Genomic DNA, 12,568 nt, shown 5'->3' with positions numbered 1-12,568 from the left:
GTTGAGGTCGTCTGACATCAAATCATGGCTTTGAAAATCCATTAAATTCACTAGAGCATATAAAAAATGAAAAACTAGAATTACTGCCACAATTTTTTTTTCAGACTCATGAGGTCACATTGACATTTGATCAATGATATCAAACCTAGTGACAACTAGTCAAAATTCAAAGACAGTTCCTAAAAGTAAACTTGAGATTTGTTGTAAGAGGCTAAAAACATGATTTGAGAGGCTACTGTGATCTCAACCTTTGACCACTCAAGTCTAATCAGTTCATCCTGAGTGTAAGTGAACCCTCAAGGTGTTCTGTAGGTCATAGCCACCTTGACCTTTGATCCCCAAATTCGAATCACTTCATCTTTGATTTCAAGGAAACATTAGTTCCAAATTTGAAAAGTTTCCCTGGAGGTGTTTCAGAGGTAAAAAGAAAAAAAAGAGATAGACATGTTTAAATAGTTCCAGTGTTTATATTTTAATGCTTTGTGGGTAATCAATCAGCAGGCTTAAGGCAGAAGTCTTCACACATGTACACAGTCCACAGTTAATAAATACAGTACAGCTAGAGAGGAAGCAATAATGAGTCCTAACAACAGGACTCATGTGGTGGAACCTGACAGGGACACAGTAGAGACGCACATTCACAACGCAGCTCTCACACACACACACACACACACACACACACAGGTTTGTTAAAAAGAAAACTTGTTTGTCAAAATGGATTTTTACTTTACTGCAACCCTTCGATTTTAGTGACAAAAACATTCACAAACCAATTTCAGAGTATAGTTTAGGTCACTACCATTTTTTTTTTCATGTTTTCAGCCCAGTCGCTGATCCTGGTTTACTCTATAAAGGCAATTACAAGGTAACATTGTACATATCTGCCAAAATCTGCTCATAGCACAGGAAACTGGCACCGACAGGCACATAGGTCCATGTGTAAAAGGTAAGAGGCCGGCGTTCCTCCATGGGCTGATCCATGAAACACTTCCATTTAGTGTCATAAAAACAATATTTCACTATTGGTTTTTAACACTCGTTAGTTCCCTGTTCTCGAAATCCCTTTCTCTGTTGGCAAATAAAAGGTCCTGGGGTGACTCACATCACAGCTTTAGCACCTTCAGTGTCATTGACGTGTGTTTTAACCCGTGATAACGCTGCGTCAAATTAAGCATGAGAGAATTCAAGGCATCTACATGTTTTTCAGAGCAGGTTTTACATTGTTTACGCCCGTGGCAGCCGAGACCTGGTGGCTCTGCACAGGAGGTGTTTGAAATGGAACAACTTGAGAAGGAGAGCGGATCCGCAAGGACGGATCCGCTCAGGGCATGCTGCCCAGCTGACTGTAGACATGCTCCAAGATCTGTGAGTAGGCCTGGTCTTTGGGGGCATGGCAGCTCAGAGAGCCCTGAGGAAGGAGACACACATAGGTCAGATGAAGGGGCTTGAGGAATCCCGAACACATCCCTTTACAGCTGAGGCCACATCCACACTCCTAATTTTCCATTTGAAAATGCACGAAAACGCACGGAAATGCGAGCTATCACGTGATATGCATTTTCAAACATGTTAGTATGGACGGGGATCAAAACTGATACGGAGCCAAAACGTGTGGCCAGAGATCGTTTTAGCTTGAAAGCGCCGCTTTCAAACAGAAACGTAGTAGTATGGATGTAGCCTAAGTTAACATCTATTTTGTCTCCCATTAATCCTTCTACCTTGATCTTGTCCATCATGGTCGTATCCGGGCACCAGTACTGGCTGAACTGGACGACGTCGGGAGCCGCCCTGTAGTAGTCGACCAGCAGCATCTTTGGATATAAAAAAAAAAACATGTTTAATGGTAATTTATAAAAACCATGAATCATGTTTGGATTTATCTGTTGTATTTGTTTTCACAGCTCTGACACGGCAGTATCACTACCATCTCATTCAGGACGTCACTGGTGAGGAAGTTGTCTTGTACGTAGGTGACCTCCACAGCCACTGGGATGCCGTAGTCATTGGGCCGTTGCTGCAGGAACACAGATGAGACGCAGGTTTATTATAAAACATCAACGAACGTCTCCGACATGAAATTAGACAACGATTAGTTTTAAGTCTTTTACTTATGTGTGTTTCTTTACCTCAGGTGGTGGTACGACCCAGAATGGAGTGATTGTGGACGCCACACCTTGATTGCCGTGATAATATGGTCCTGTTGAAAAGAGAAAAAGTTCAGAGCTAAATGATGACGAGGTTTAGACCAGACAAACTGTGTGTTCATTGTAGTGATACCTTCACTTGGAAATACAAGAAGTTTCCATTTTAGGAACAGGCAGTGAAATGTACCTTTAGGACACTAGTAACAATTTGGTTACAAATTATTTTGGTCATATTTTACTGATCTCACTGCAGTGTGATTGGCCGTCAACCTACAGGTACTCAAAAGTTAACATGGACAAAACACCTCACTTTTTGCCTTATTTCCTTGCAAAACACAAAGCAGTAAAAATTACAGCTTTTATTTCTACACAACTGAGACACAATAGAACAAAGTGGTTTAATTTATTTAGTTATTTATTATTACTTTATGTATTTTTAAAGAAAAGTAGTATCTTTAAAGGAATTGCACTTTTAGCTCAATGCAAATGAACAGCTCTTCTATGGTGTTTTATTGTGTTATGGTTTACTGGATGTTTGTCAGTGCAGTTCTGTAGCTTGTTTTCTTCAGTCTGCGTTAATTGCCCTAAACCAAAGTGCCTTGGGGATTAATAAAGTCGTTTTGCATTGTATTGGATTTTGTGACTGGGAAATAAACAGCACTGTTTATTCAGATGGCTTTGATAGCAGCTGAGGGTATTTCCGTGAAATTAATCTGTCGACACTTTACCCCACTACCTTATTTCATTTTTATTTAAGTACATTTTTGGGCGACTTCTCTGAAATGTTTTTCTCCCTCTGTTAATGGGGTTTTCTAGTAGTTTGGTCTCACTCTTGTTGAGGGTGAAGGTCAGAGGAGGTTGCACCTTGAAGTTAAACCCTATGAGACAAATTGTTCATATGGCTCTAGAGATCAAATTTGATCGATGATGATAACCATTTCTGACCCAGCAGTTCACTTACTGTACTAACATTGTAGCTAGATCCTCCTCCTCTGTAAGGTATATAGAGTTACTTCAGTGAACTTATTCAATGCTATTTGACTTCCATGCATGGACTAGTACTAATGGAATAGTACTAGTGAGTACTACTCATTAGTAATTAATAATATTGATATTACATGTTTTCATAGTGGGATAACAGTCCCACACTGACCACAAATGATGCCCAGACAGGGCTGGAAGCCGTTGTTTGAACCCTGCAGCCTCAGCTGGTGGTCCATCTGGGAGTCAATGTCCTGCAGCGAGGGCAGAGCCGGACCTCGCGGGTGACTGTGGTACCAGCCCACCAACGACAGCCCGCGCATGAACAGGTTCTGACAGATCTAGACCAGAGGAAAGAGGACAATACACTGATTTAAAAAAGGGATATATGGTTATTCTTATTCTGTGCGATTTGTTTCACCTGAAGTTAATACATGTGCACATCTCCAGGCTTAGCAAACCTAGCACGTAGTCCGAGTCCCGGCCAGTCAGACCACTTACTAAGTATCATTTTTCTCACTCTACCCTGACATCCAGTTTCCTGCCTCCTCCTTCACTCTGCCAACAAATAAAATCTTAAAAATGTCCCAGAAAATGAAAAAGGTGCCGCCTGCTGCACTGTCCTGGGGCACAGGAAGAGGCTGTGAATCTTTAAAATGGCTGTCATTCACCTTCATGTTTTCTGAGGGCATACATGACTGATTCACAGTCCCTGTGTTACTGTACCTCCTCCTCAACAGCAGAAGCTGAGTCTCTATCCGCCAGCCTGGTCCGACAGGGGAAAGCCCTTAAGACTGTCAGCACTGAAATACAGCAACGATAAAGAGAAACACGCTGGTGATGAAGACATCTTCATTTTCATCTTCTGCTCATATATACCTATTTTTTGTTGCTTGTTCCTATTTCTACAGTCAACGTGCCACTCACATTGTGTGTTGGTGTCCCACCGTCCTCCGAGGTATCCCACCACCTCACTGGTGGTCAGGTGACAGTGAAAGTCCTATAAAAAGGACAAAAAGCAGGTAACTGTGTGTTTTAAAATGTTGGTCAGTGTTTCATTATCCTGCGTCAGCTGCGACTGTAGCTCACCATTAGCAGCAGAACATTACTGGACACGGCCACGTTGAAAGGCTGAAATCTGTTGATGGCTGAGAAAGCCGACAGCTCCACTAGAGTGTGCAGATCTCTGAGGAGACAAGGTAGTGTCTCATTCACCGCATGCACATTATGATAGTCATTTAAAATTACATAGATCAGTCAGAATAACAGGAAGTACCTGGCAGCGTCTCTGGTGCCCAAGGTGCAATATCTGACAGGAATTCTCTCTCTGTCAGTTCTTCGAGAAACCATGACATCTGTAACGAGCATCAGAAAGGTTTGAGACGAGAGGAGGGGAGGGGAGGGGAGGGGACAGGAGAGGAGAAGAAAGAAGAGCAGGATCGTACCACTTAATCCAGGTTTGCCGTTCTTGTTCTTCTCATCTGCTTGCACGGCCGTTTTCCCCTCCTCTTCATCCTCGTCGTCATCCTCCTCACTCACCAGGCTCTGACATCACAGGATACAGAACACAGGGTAAATCAGAGACAGTCATATAAACTACCAGGGGAACAAATCATGCCCAAGTGTCCCGGAAATAAAAGGGGAAAATATCATTGAAGAGAAATGTCTTGATAATATAAACTTTTTGTTAACATGGATGATTAAAGGCCAATCAACCATCTGTTTCCTTCCAGATCTGGGATTTTTGACTAACTTTACTTAAACACTGTATATTTTCACCTCTTCAGGCCTCTAACAATCCTCCCAATTAAAGAGTGTGATAAAGGAAAACTGCTCATGTCCACAGTGAATCTGTGATCAGGGGTCAGAGAAATGCTGTCTCCAGAATATCTACGCCTCAATGTAATGGACTGTGGATTATAAGATTACAGATTTTTCTTCCTCTGTGAGCAAATAAATATAAAAGTAGACTTTATTTCCAAATGAAAAAAGTTCTGATCTCTCCCTTGTTATAGAATTCATCACTCTTTTTTAAAAATCTGACTTTTCTCTTCTTCTCCACTCTTTTTTCTCTCGTCCAGTCTCTGCACTGATACAAGATTAGAATTTCCCCGGTGTTGGATCAATAAAGTTTTATCTTATCTTATCTTAACTTATTAACTATCTGATAAGATGCTGTACTGCAAGTAAATGGGCTTTTCATTCAGCTTTGTTGTTATTTGCACAGAATTAGAAACTATTACAAGAAAATATGTTCTAATTTTGTGTCAGATACTTGCTTTATTCAGAAAAGGAGAAGATGAAGAACAAAATGGATCCATGCTTGTGGTCTCACCATGTCTGCGCTGGGCTGGTACTTGTGCAGCCAGGTGGTTTTGTACTGGACCAGCTTCTGCCCCCGGTATCGTACCGACGCCCAGCCGCAGCCTGACTTCTTGGCCGGGTTGACCAGACGCTTGCAGTGAGTCGCCCAGGCACTGGGGGAGTTGAAGATCTGACCCGTCTCCACCCATCGGATCTTCCCATCATTCAACAGGTCCCCAACAAAGTTCTTACCCTGAGGAAAGAGAGAAGAGGAAGCACATGAGAGTGTTTACTCCCCTAAAGAAATCACCTGGTGCAATTCAGAGACACCGGCCATCTTCACCAGACACAACTCAACACATAAATATTACACATTCTTCCTGTCCTCTGCTGTGGTGTGTGTTATTACCAGGTAGTGGATGGCGAGCACGCCGTCCCCTGGCTCCACCAGGCCGTCCTTCAGCAGCACCCTCAGGGTGATGCCCCTTCGGGTCAGCAGGGACCCCCGGCCGGAGCTGGACCTCAGTTCTGCCTCCTCCCCTCCGCTCAGCTCCTCCTCATCCTCCTCTCCTCCATCCTCCACCACCTGTGGTGAGCTGGGTGGCTCTGAGCCTGAGAGGACACACACACACGCACGCACGCACACACACACACACACACACACACACACACACACACACACACACACACACACACACACACACACACTGAGGATCAGGTCTGCTGGAGGGAGGAGGGGGCGTCATGTTGATGTTGGAGCCTCATGTTAGCTTGTTATGGTGCATTAACATCAGGTTTACTCATTGAACCAATGTTACTGAGAGGTTTCCACATTACAAAGCACCTGACTGCCAGTGAAACATCTGTATATGGAAGTAACAGGAGGATTAAAGTGCAGTATTCGCTCCCTGCACAGGGACTTGGTAATGAGCGCTCCACTGTAATGGCAGCCGGCCTCATTTATAAGTGCTGCATATTAAAAATGATAGCCACCTTGTTCCGGTTCAAGAAAAACGGAAATCAAAAAGAAAATCTAAACTGGCGTTTCCGTGAATACGAGCTGAGCTGTGCGGGCTGTTCTTTTGTTTCTGCTCGGCTGTCTCCGCAGGAAGAGGCCTGCTTCCCCCCCCCTCTCTTCATGTCTCCCTCACATTTACAATCATCTGTCCATTATTCTCACCCATGTCTCTGCACGCCTTCAAGTCCAGCCCCGTGGAAAAGCGGCTTGTGTTCCGGACCACTCGCGGCTTGTGCGGGGGTTCGAGCGCGGGCTGATTTCACGGACACACACACACACACTTCGCCACACTGGCTCCGGCTATTATTCAAAACATAAAATGAAGGCGTGTGTGTGTGTGTGTGGTTCCGCGGTGTAGTTTCCTTGTTGTGTTGCTTTAATGTCAGGTCCCCTCCCCTTTCTTTCTTCCTGCGTCCTTGTCACTGTGTGTGTCTGTGTGCGTGTGTGTGTATGTATGTGTGCGTGCGTGCGTGCGTGTTTGTGTGTGCCGGTCCACGCACACTCCCATCAGCCCTTAAACACCTCACAGTCAATATGAAGTCATGATATTAACGTAGGTTTGTGGATATTTGTTTTGAAAGATGTTCATGTTCCAGCGGTGCAGCGGTAAATCTGCGTCCCCCACGGAGAAGATGAAGTGTGGTCCCGCTGTCAGGAGACTCACACACGGTCCATCCTGAGGACTGTGTGTGGGAAACACTGCCCGATGACCGAGGCCGCAGGTTTCGAACCCTCTCCGCTGTGTGTAACTGGGTTTTCTGCACCGAGCGCCTTCACGTTAGCGAGGAGACAGGCTGACGTACAGGGAAGCAGCCAGCAGGGGGCGGTGTGTCTAGCCTGAGTCTGCTTCTCAACACCGCCACCTGCTGGTAACACAGGCTCCACGTTCAGGGAATACACTGCGCGTTCACGTGCTCCTCGGAACGTCCCATTTCCAGATTTTGTGGAGTCGGGAGTTGTTCCGATTCATGCGCGTTCACGTGCTTTTAAGTCCGAATGGTGGAAAAAACATAAACACTATCTTGTGAGATACAAATAAATCATCTTTTGGGACTTCAGGGGCTCCGTGTAAACACAGGTGTTTTGCTTAATTTCAGACTCATGATTAATCTTCAGTAGAAATAAGTTAAATTGAAATAGATTACAAAATACAGAACAAAAATACAATCATCACAAATGTAAACAAACTTATTTGTATGATAACAAAGGGTAAAGGAAAAGGGTCAGGCCTTTAAATCATTTAATGCTTCTATATTGGTATATATATACGAATGTGTTCGGCAAGTGACAAAAGTTTAACATTTGTTCACATTAGAAGCTGCTATTTGGAGATGAGAGTAATATCATTTGTTCGAGTACCAACATTTTCGTTGAATTTTTGAGTTGTACTGTGGAAGCTCACTTCTGTCAGTGAAATACAAAATGATATGATAAAATATGTTTAATTATGAGATACTAACTCATTATTTTGAGACATTAAGTTGTTATTTTGAGATCATACGTTTTGTTTTCAGATACGAAGTCATTATTTGGAAAAGGTTTATTTCTCCATCTTGAGATTCACGTGGAATCTCTTGGTCAGGAGCTACTTTCTCCGATTATTCCAACAACACGTGAACGCACACAGACGGTGGGAGGTTGCTAAGCAACCCACAGCTCCACGTAAACTGAGAGGGAGATGAGCGGACGTGATTGAGAAGACTTTAACAGTGTCATTCATAATAATAAAGTAAATCCAGATCCAGACTCGGTTCCGGAACAAGCATCATGTCGAACCCGGAGGAACCAGCGAACATCGGCAGAGTGCTGAGTTTTCTCCGGGAGTGGGACCGTGGAGACAGGACGGTGCGCGGCCGCATGTTGAGCACCTTTGTGGGTCAGAGCTCAGGGAAGACGTGCTATGAGCTGGAGAGTGAGTTCGCTCAGGTGTCCAGTCTCTTTCTGGCTCGACTCACCACCTGGATGAGACTCACGTATCCTCAGTCTGATGTTACAGCCATGTCTGACACGTGGAGCCTGTTGTTGACTTACCTATCAACACGTGAATCACAAATCTACAGGGGGTGGTCCACAGAGGGTCAGGACCCTGTTGAGCTTTGATTGCTTAGCAACAGTAGCCAACCAAAAACAATCAAACACTGTATGTATGACTGTGACAATAATGGTAATTCATATCTTTAACCCACATCTTTGTATTTTTATGTTTAAAATATTATAATGTATATGTTCTGTATCCTGTACTGTATATTATATTGAATATTATTAACGTTTTTAGTTCTGTGTGCAATGAAGTCTTCATGAACTTGATAGTGCCCTTAAACTCAAGTAAGCTGCACCAAATTGTACACACCAAGATATCCGTCCTCTAATAATGTTTGATTTTTAAGGTTCTCCTTTGGCCAAACCTCATCCTTCCAGTTACAATCAAATCAGTTCTGTAGTTTTTGTATAATCCTGCTAACAGAACACAAAATGGATTGGTAGATATATTGTTGGCCTCCTGGGGGCCTGAACCTACTGGATTGACTCATATAACCAACTGAGACCCAGTCCTTCACTAAATGTCCAGATACATGTTTGGGACTTTCTTGGGCCTCCAGTTAAGAGCAATCAGGATTTTCCTGTCTGCATCAGGCCAGTAAGTGAAATGAAAAAACATCATCATCATAAACTATCAACGACTGTATCTGTGAGCCGTTTTCTGAGTGAGCTCAATTCCTCTGTGACTGCTCTGTTTCGGTCAGTGATCAGTACCTGATGGAGTTCCTGGAGGACGGAGGCGTTCTCACTCTCCTGGACATCCTGAGTCACGCTGAGAGCAAAGAGGAGGACAAGGCCGAGGCCGTCCATCTCCTGCTCACTGTCTCCAACGCCGGTCGCAAGTACAAAGAGATGATCTGTGAAAGCCATGGTGAATTTCACTATTCTTTTGATTCACCATTTGGATCATTATAGGCACTTCAGCATCCATCAGCTTTGCCCTCTTTATTACTCTACAGGCGTGGAAGTGATAGCAGGGTGTCTGGCCAAGACAAACACAGAGGAAACCCAAGACACAGCCTGGGCCCTGCTGGAGTCCCTGTCCCACTGGAATCCTAAATATCAAAATCTGATCTACAAAAGCCTCATCGCCCTCATGGCTTGTAGCTCTCCTAAAGCCCAGCAGATGGTGCTGCACACCCTACGTGTTGTTCAGGTACAGTTAGAGATGAAGCTGCATTCCAAACCTGAACATGACTGTTCTCAGAGCATTCATGTCCACTCATGCACGGACCGTATCTATTTTTACCATCTGGCTGGAATTGTTTTGTGTATTTGTGTGAGTGTGTGTAGTCATGGAAGAATGTGGTCTTGACCTGGAGACACCCGCTGTAACACCTGCCAAAATAGACAAGTCTGCCTCAGAGTTAGTTTCTGCTACAGGACCACACACACACACACACACACGCACACGCACACGCACACACACACACACACACACACACACACACACACACACACACACACACACACACACACACACACAGGTTAAAACAACACCAGCCATGTTGTTGAGACTGGTAAAAATAATTAAATGTTATGTTGTGTTATGTTTTAATATGTTGTGTAACTTTCAGTTCCTTAAAAAGCGCTATACAAATCAAATGTATTATAATAATTATTATTATTATTCTGCTGGTGTGGTCCTATCATGAGAATGTCTTTAGATTTATATATGTAATGAGAACCAAACAATTTATGATATTTTTTACAATTTAAGAAGAAGTTATTTTCCCTCACAGTCCAGAATGAAGACGGCCCATCAGAGCATTGTTGACCCTCTGCTGAACAAGCTGCGATCTCTTCACCTGGACGTCCAGGATGAAGGTAAGAAGAGAAGACATTTAATTCCAACCTCATAGTGATAAACGTTTCCTGTAGCTTCACAGTTTCACCTCGTCCAACACTCTTCTCTCCCTGACAGCTATTCATCTTATCCTCGACTTGAAGTGTTCTGAAGTGAGGCCGGTGCTTCTCAGTGGCCTGGTGGCTCTGCTGAGGCCTGCTACAGAAGACGTGAAGTCACAGCAGATCACAGAAGGTGACACTTCAGTCTGGATGTCTGTTGCTTTTCCATGTGTAGCTAATTAAAGTCAGTTTTATCTTTAAAGTCTGATAGAGCAGCATCTTTAAACTGATCAGTAATAGGAAGAGAATTTCCATCAGGAAACCTAAGCTAAGTTATTGGCATTTTTCTCGAACTTCTAAAATAGACCAGTAGAAAACTTTTAAGCTGGAGAAATAAAGCTTCAGGTGACGAACAATCAGAAGAGTCAAGATTCAAGACTTTATAACCCTTTCGACAAAGAAAAACATAAAATACAAAGTGAAACACATGAATAAAATCTGAACCCTTAGAAAATAATAGAATAATAAACCCATGAACAAATGTTGAATTCACTAAATCCTCAACACATAAAATGTATAGACAACACACTAACATTAGAATAATTCATAACAAGCTTGATGAATTAACATGATAAATGAAGCAATACAGATATTGGCAAGTTAACAGCCCAACATCTGAGGCTGACCATAAAAACAGGGTATATTCATATTTGCACTCATAAATTTGTGTGTGGATCTAATTTGCATGAGATGGGCCTGTACCTTCTGATTACATAAGTAAACTAGCCCAACAGTCACAGCCACATTTAAATTCACTAGATCCAAATTTTTTATTTGAAGATTCAAAATTTATATTTGGTTCTGCACCAAATTGAACACACTCATAGAATCAGTCCCATAAACATGTCATCAGGATCCATGAATATTTCTTTGAGAAATAAACAAAAAAAGTTTATATCTCCCTATATCTCACAATGTTAAAGAAAGTTAAACAAAAAAATCCTGGATGTTCCCCTGATCTGGGGAATCTGAGGTAATTATATCCTGTGACATTAACATGTTATTATCACTTTTTTTTTACACATACAATGTCGTCAGAGGCTGAGATGATGGTGATGATTGGATCTCTGCCTGTGTTTGTGCAACAAGCGGCTGCAGCTAAAACCATAAGGTATGGTCATTAAATGAGAAAAGTTATAAGGATTAATTGCAGTTTATTAGTAATGATGTATTTTGATGGTGTTGATTGTGTTGAAGGTTGCTGGCTGAAGAGGATCCGGAGATTTCTCATGCTCTTTTCTCTCTTGGAGTGATCCAGTGTCTCCTGTGTGCTTTGGGCAACAGAGAACACACTGATGCTCAGATACAAGCCAGCCTGGCCCTACAGGTACATACATGTTATCTGCTACACACATACATATGTTCCATGCACAGACTTGCACTGAATACCTGCTGTCATCCCTGCCTAGCACTTTGTCCGCTCATCCCCTGTCATTGAGGAACATGTGGAGAGATTCATGGGCACGTCACTGTTTGCAACCTTTGTGGTAAGTTCTCATATAACCTGACACATATCACAATAACAGGGGTTAGAAGGTGAGCGTGGAGAAGATTGCAATAACAAATCTAATAACTCGGTCTCTGCAGAACCAGGCTGAGACTTTTCACATGAATCTGGATGAAACACAAGCAGAAAACCTGCTGACGAACAAAGTCAACATATGTGAAGGTGAAAACTTGAATCACTGAGTTTATGTTAGAGCTGGTTGAAGAGTTTGACGCCTCAGTTTATGATCAGAAAATATTTGTTTCCCTAATGTTTGTGTTACAGTTTTGGATGGTGACTCTGAAGACTGACAAGAGGAGCATATACTGTATAATAATAATTTTAATGAAGCAGATAAATTTAATTTAATTTGAAATTTTGTAATTGTTGCATTTATATGTTAATAAAAAAACAGTGTAACTGTCAACATTCTGCTACTATTTTCAAATTTAAATAATCATGAAAAATATTTTTTTTTTTTTATTAATTTGCTTCCTGACTCATTTTTATTAATTTACTTATTCCCCGTTTGTTTTCTCTAAAAAAGCACAAATAAGAATCATATCTTCTATTTCACAGTAATTAAAGTTATAGTAATAATTATCAATATGAATGAACCACACAAAAAGACCCGTATGCAACTTTTACTTGACCCACCTACCGGAGATGACGTAACGCCTACTTCCC

At 42.4% G+C, this 12,568-nt stretch overlaps 2 protein-coding genes across 2 annotated transcripts; one reads left to right on the top strand and one right to left on the bottom strand.

Moving 5' to 3' along the window:
* Positions 1-447: 447 nt before the first annotated feature.
* On the bottom strand, positions 448-7,010 carry mpnd (MPN domain containing). The gene is made up of 13 exons (XM_047342882.1): positions 6,610-7,010; positions 5,839-6,041; positions 5,461-5,682; positions 4,571-4,670; positions 4,402-4,480; positions 4,215-4,311; positions 4,053-4,125; positions 3,852-3,928; positions 3,298-3,466; positions 2,127-2,197; positions 1,925-2,014; positions 1,719-1,811; positions 448-1,408 (listed from the first exon to the last, which is right to left on the bottom strand). Exons 1-13 carry the CDS (start codon positions 6,611-6,613, stop codon positions 1,322-1,324), a joined length of 1,365 nt encoding a protein of 454 aa, XP_047198838.1. The 5' UTR covers positions 6,614-7,010; the 3' UTR covers positions 448-1,321.
* A 1,079-nt stretch (positions 7,011-8,089) lies between these two features.
* armh1 (armadillo like helical domain containing 1) lies at positions 8,090-12,368 on the top strand. Its single transcript, XM_047343141.1, has 11 exons — positions 8,090-8,420; positions 9,017-9,085; positions 9,192-9,358; positions 9,447-9,643; positions 10,230-10,314; positions 10,412-10,528; positions 11,434-11,506; positions 11,593-11,722; positions 11,805-11,882; positions 11,983-12,064; positions 12,167-12,368. The coding sequence occupies exons 1-11, from the start codon at positions 8,215-8,217 to the stop codon at positions 12,190-12,192; spliced, it is 1,230 nt and encodes a 409-aa protein (XP_047199097.1). The 5' UTR covers positions 8,090-8,214; the 3' UTR covers positions 12,193-12,368.
* The last annotated feature ends 200 nt before the right edge of the window (positions 12,369-12,568 follow it).

Source organism: Hippoglossus stenolepis, chromosome 14 (genome assembly GCF_022539355.2).
Source record: "Hippoglossus stenolepis isolate QCI-W04-F060 chromosome 14, HSTE1.2, whole genome shotgun sequence".
In the NCBI taxonomy this organism is placed as follows: Eukaryota; Metazoa; Chordata; class Actinopteri; order Pleuronectiformes; family Pleuronectidae; genus Hippoglossus; species Hippoglossus stenolepis.
Note: the sequence above shows the minus strand (reverse complement) of the source record. Positions and strands in the feature narration are given on the sequence as shown.

What these genes read in the sequence shown, in the direction of transcription:
- armh1 (XM_047343141.1), top strand. Translation starts at nt 8,215, where the DNA reads ATGTCGAACCCGGAGGAACCAGCGAACATCGGCAGAGTGCTGAGTTTT. An exon ending in ACACCCTACGTGTTGTTCAG is followed by an intron (nt 9,644 to 10,229) that starts GTACAGTTAGAG and finishes TTTCCCTCACAG; the next exon opens with TCCAGAATGAAGACGGCCCA. An exon ending in CAAAGTCAACATATGTGAAG is followed by an intron (nt 12,065 to 12,166) that starts GTGAAAACTTGA and finishes TTTGTGTTACAG; the next exon opens with TTTTGGATGGTGACTCTGAA.
- mpnd (XM_047342882.1), bottom strand. An exon ending in ACCAGCCCAGCGCAGACATG is followed by an intron (nt 4,671 to 5,460) that starts GTGAGACCACAA and finishes CTGTGATGTCAG; the next exon opens with AGCCTGGTGAGTGAGGAGGA. An exon ending in GTGACGTCCTGAATGAGATG is followed by an intron (nt 1,812 to 1,924) that starts GTAGTGATACTG and finishes TTATATCCAAAG; the next exon opens with ATGCTGCTGGTCGACTACTA.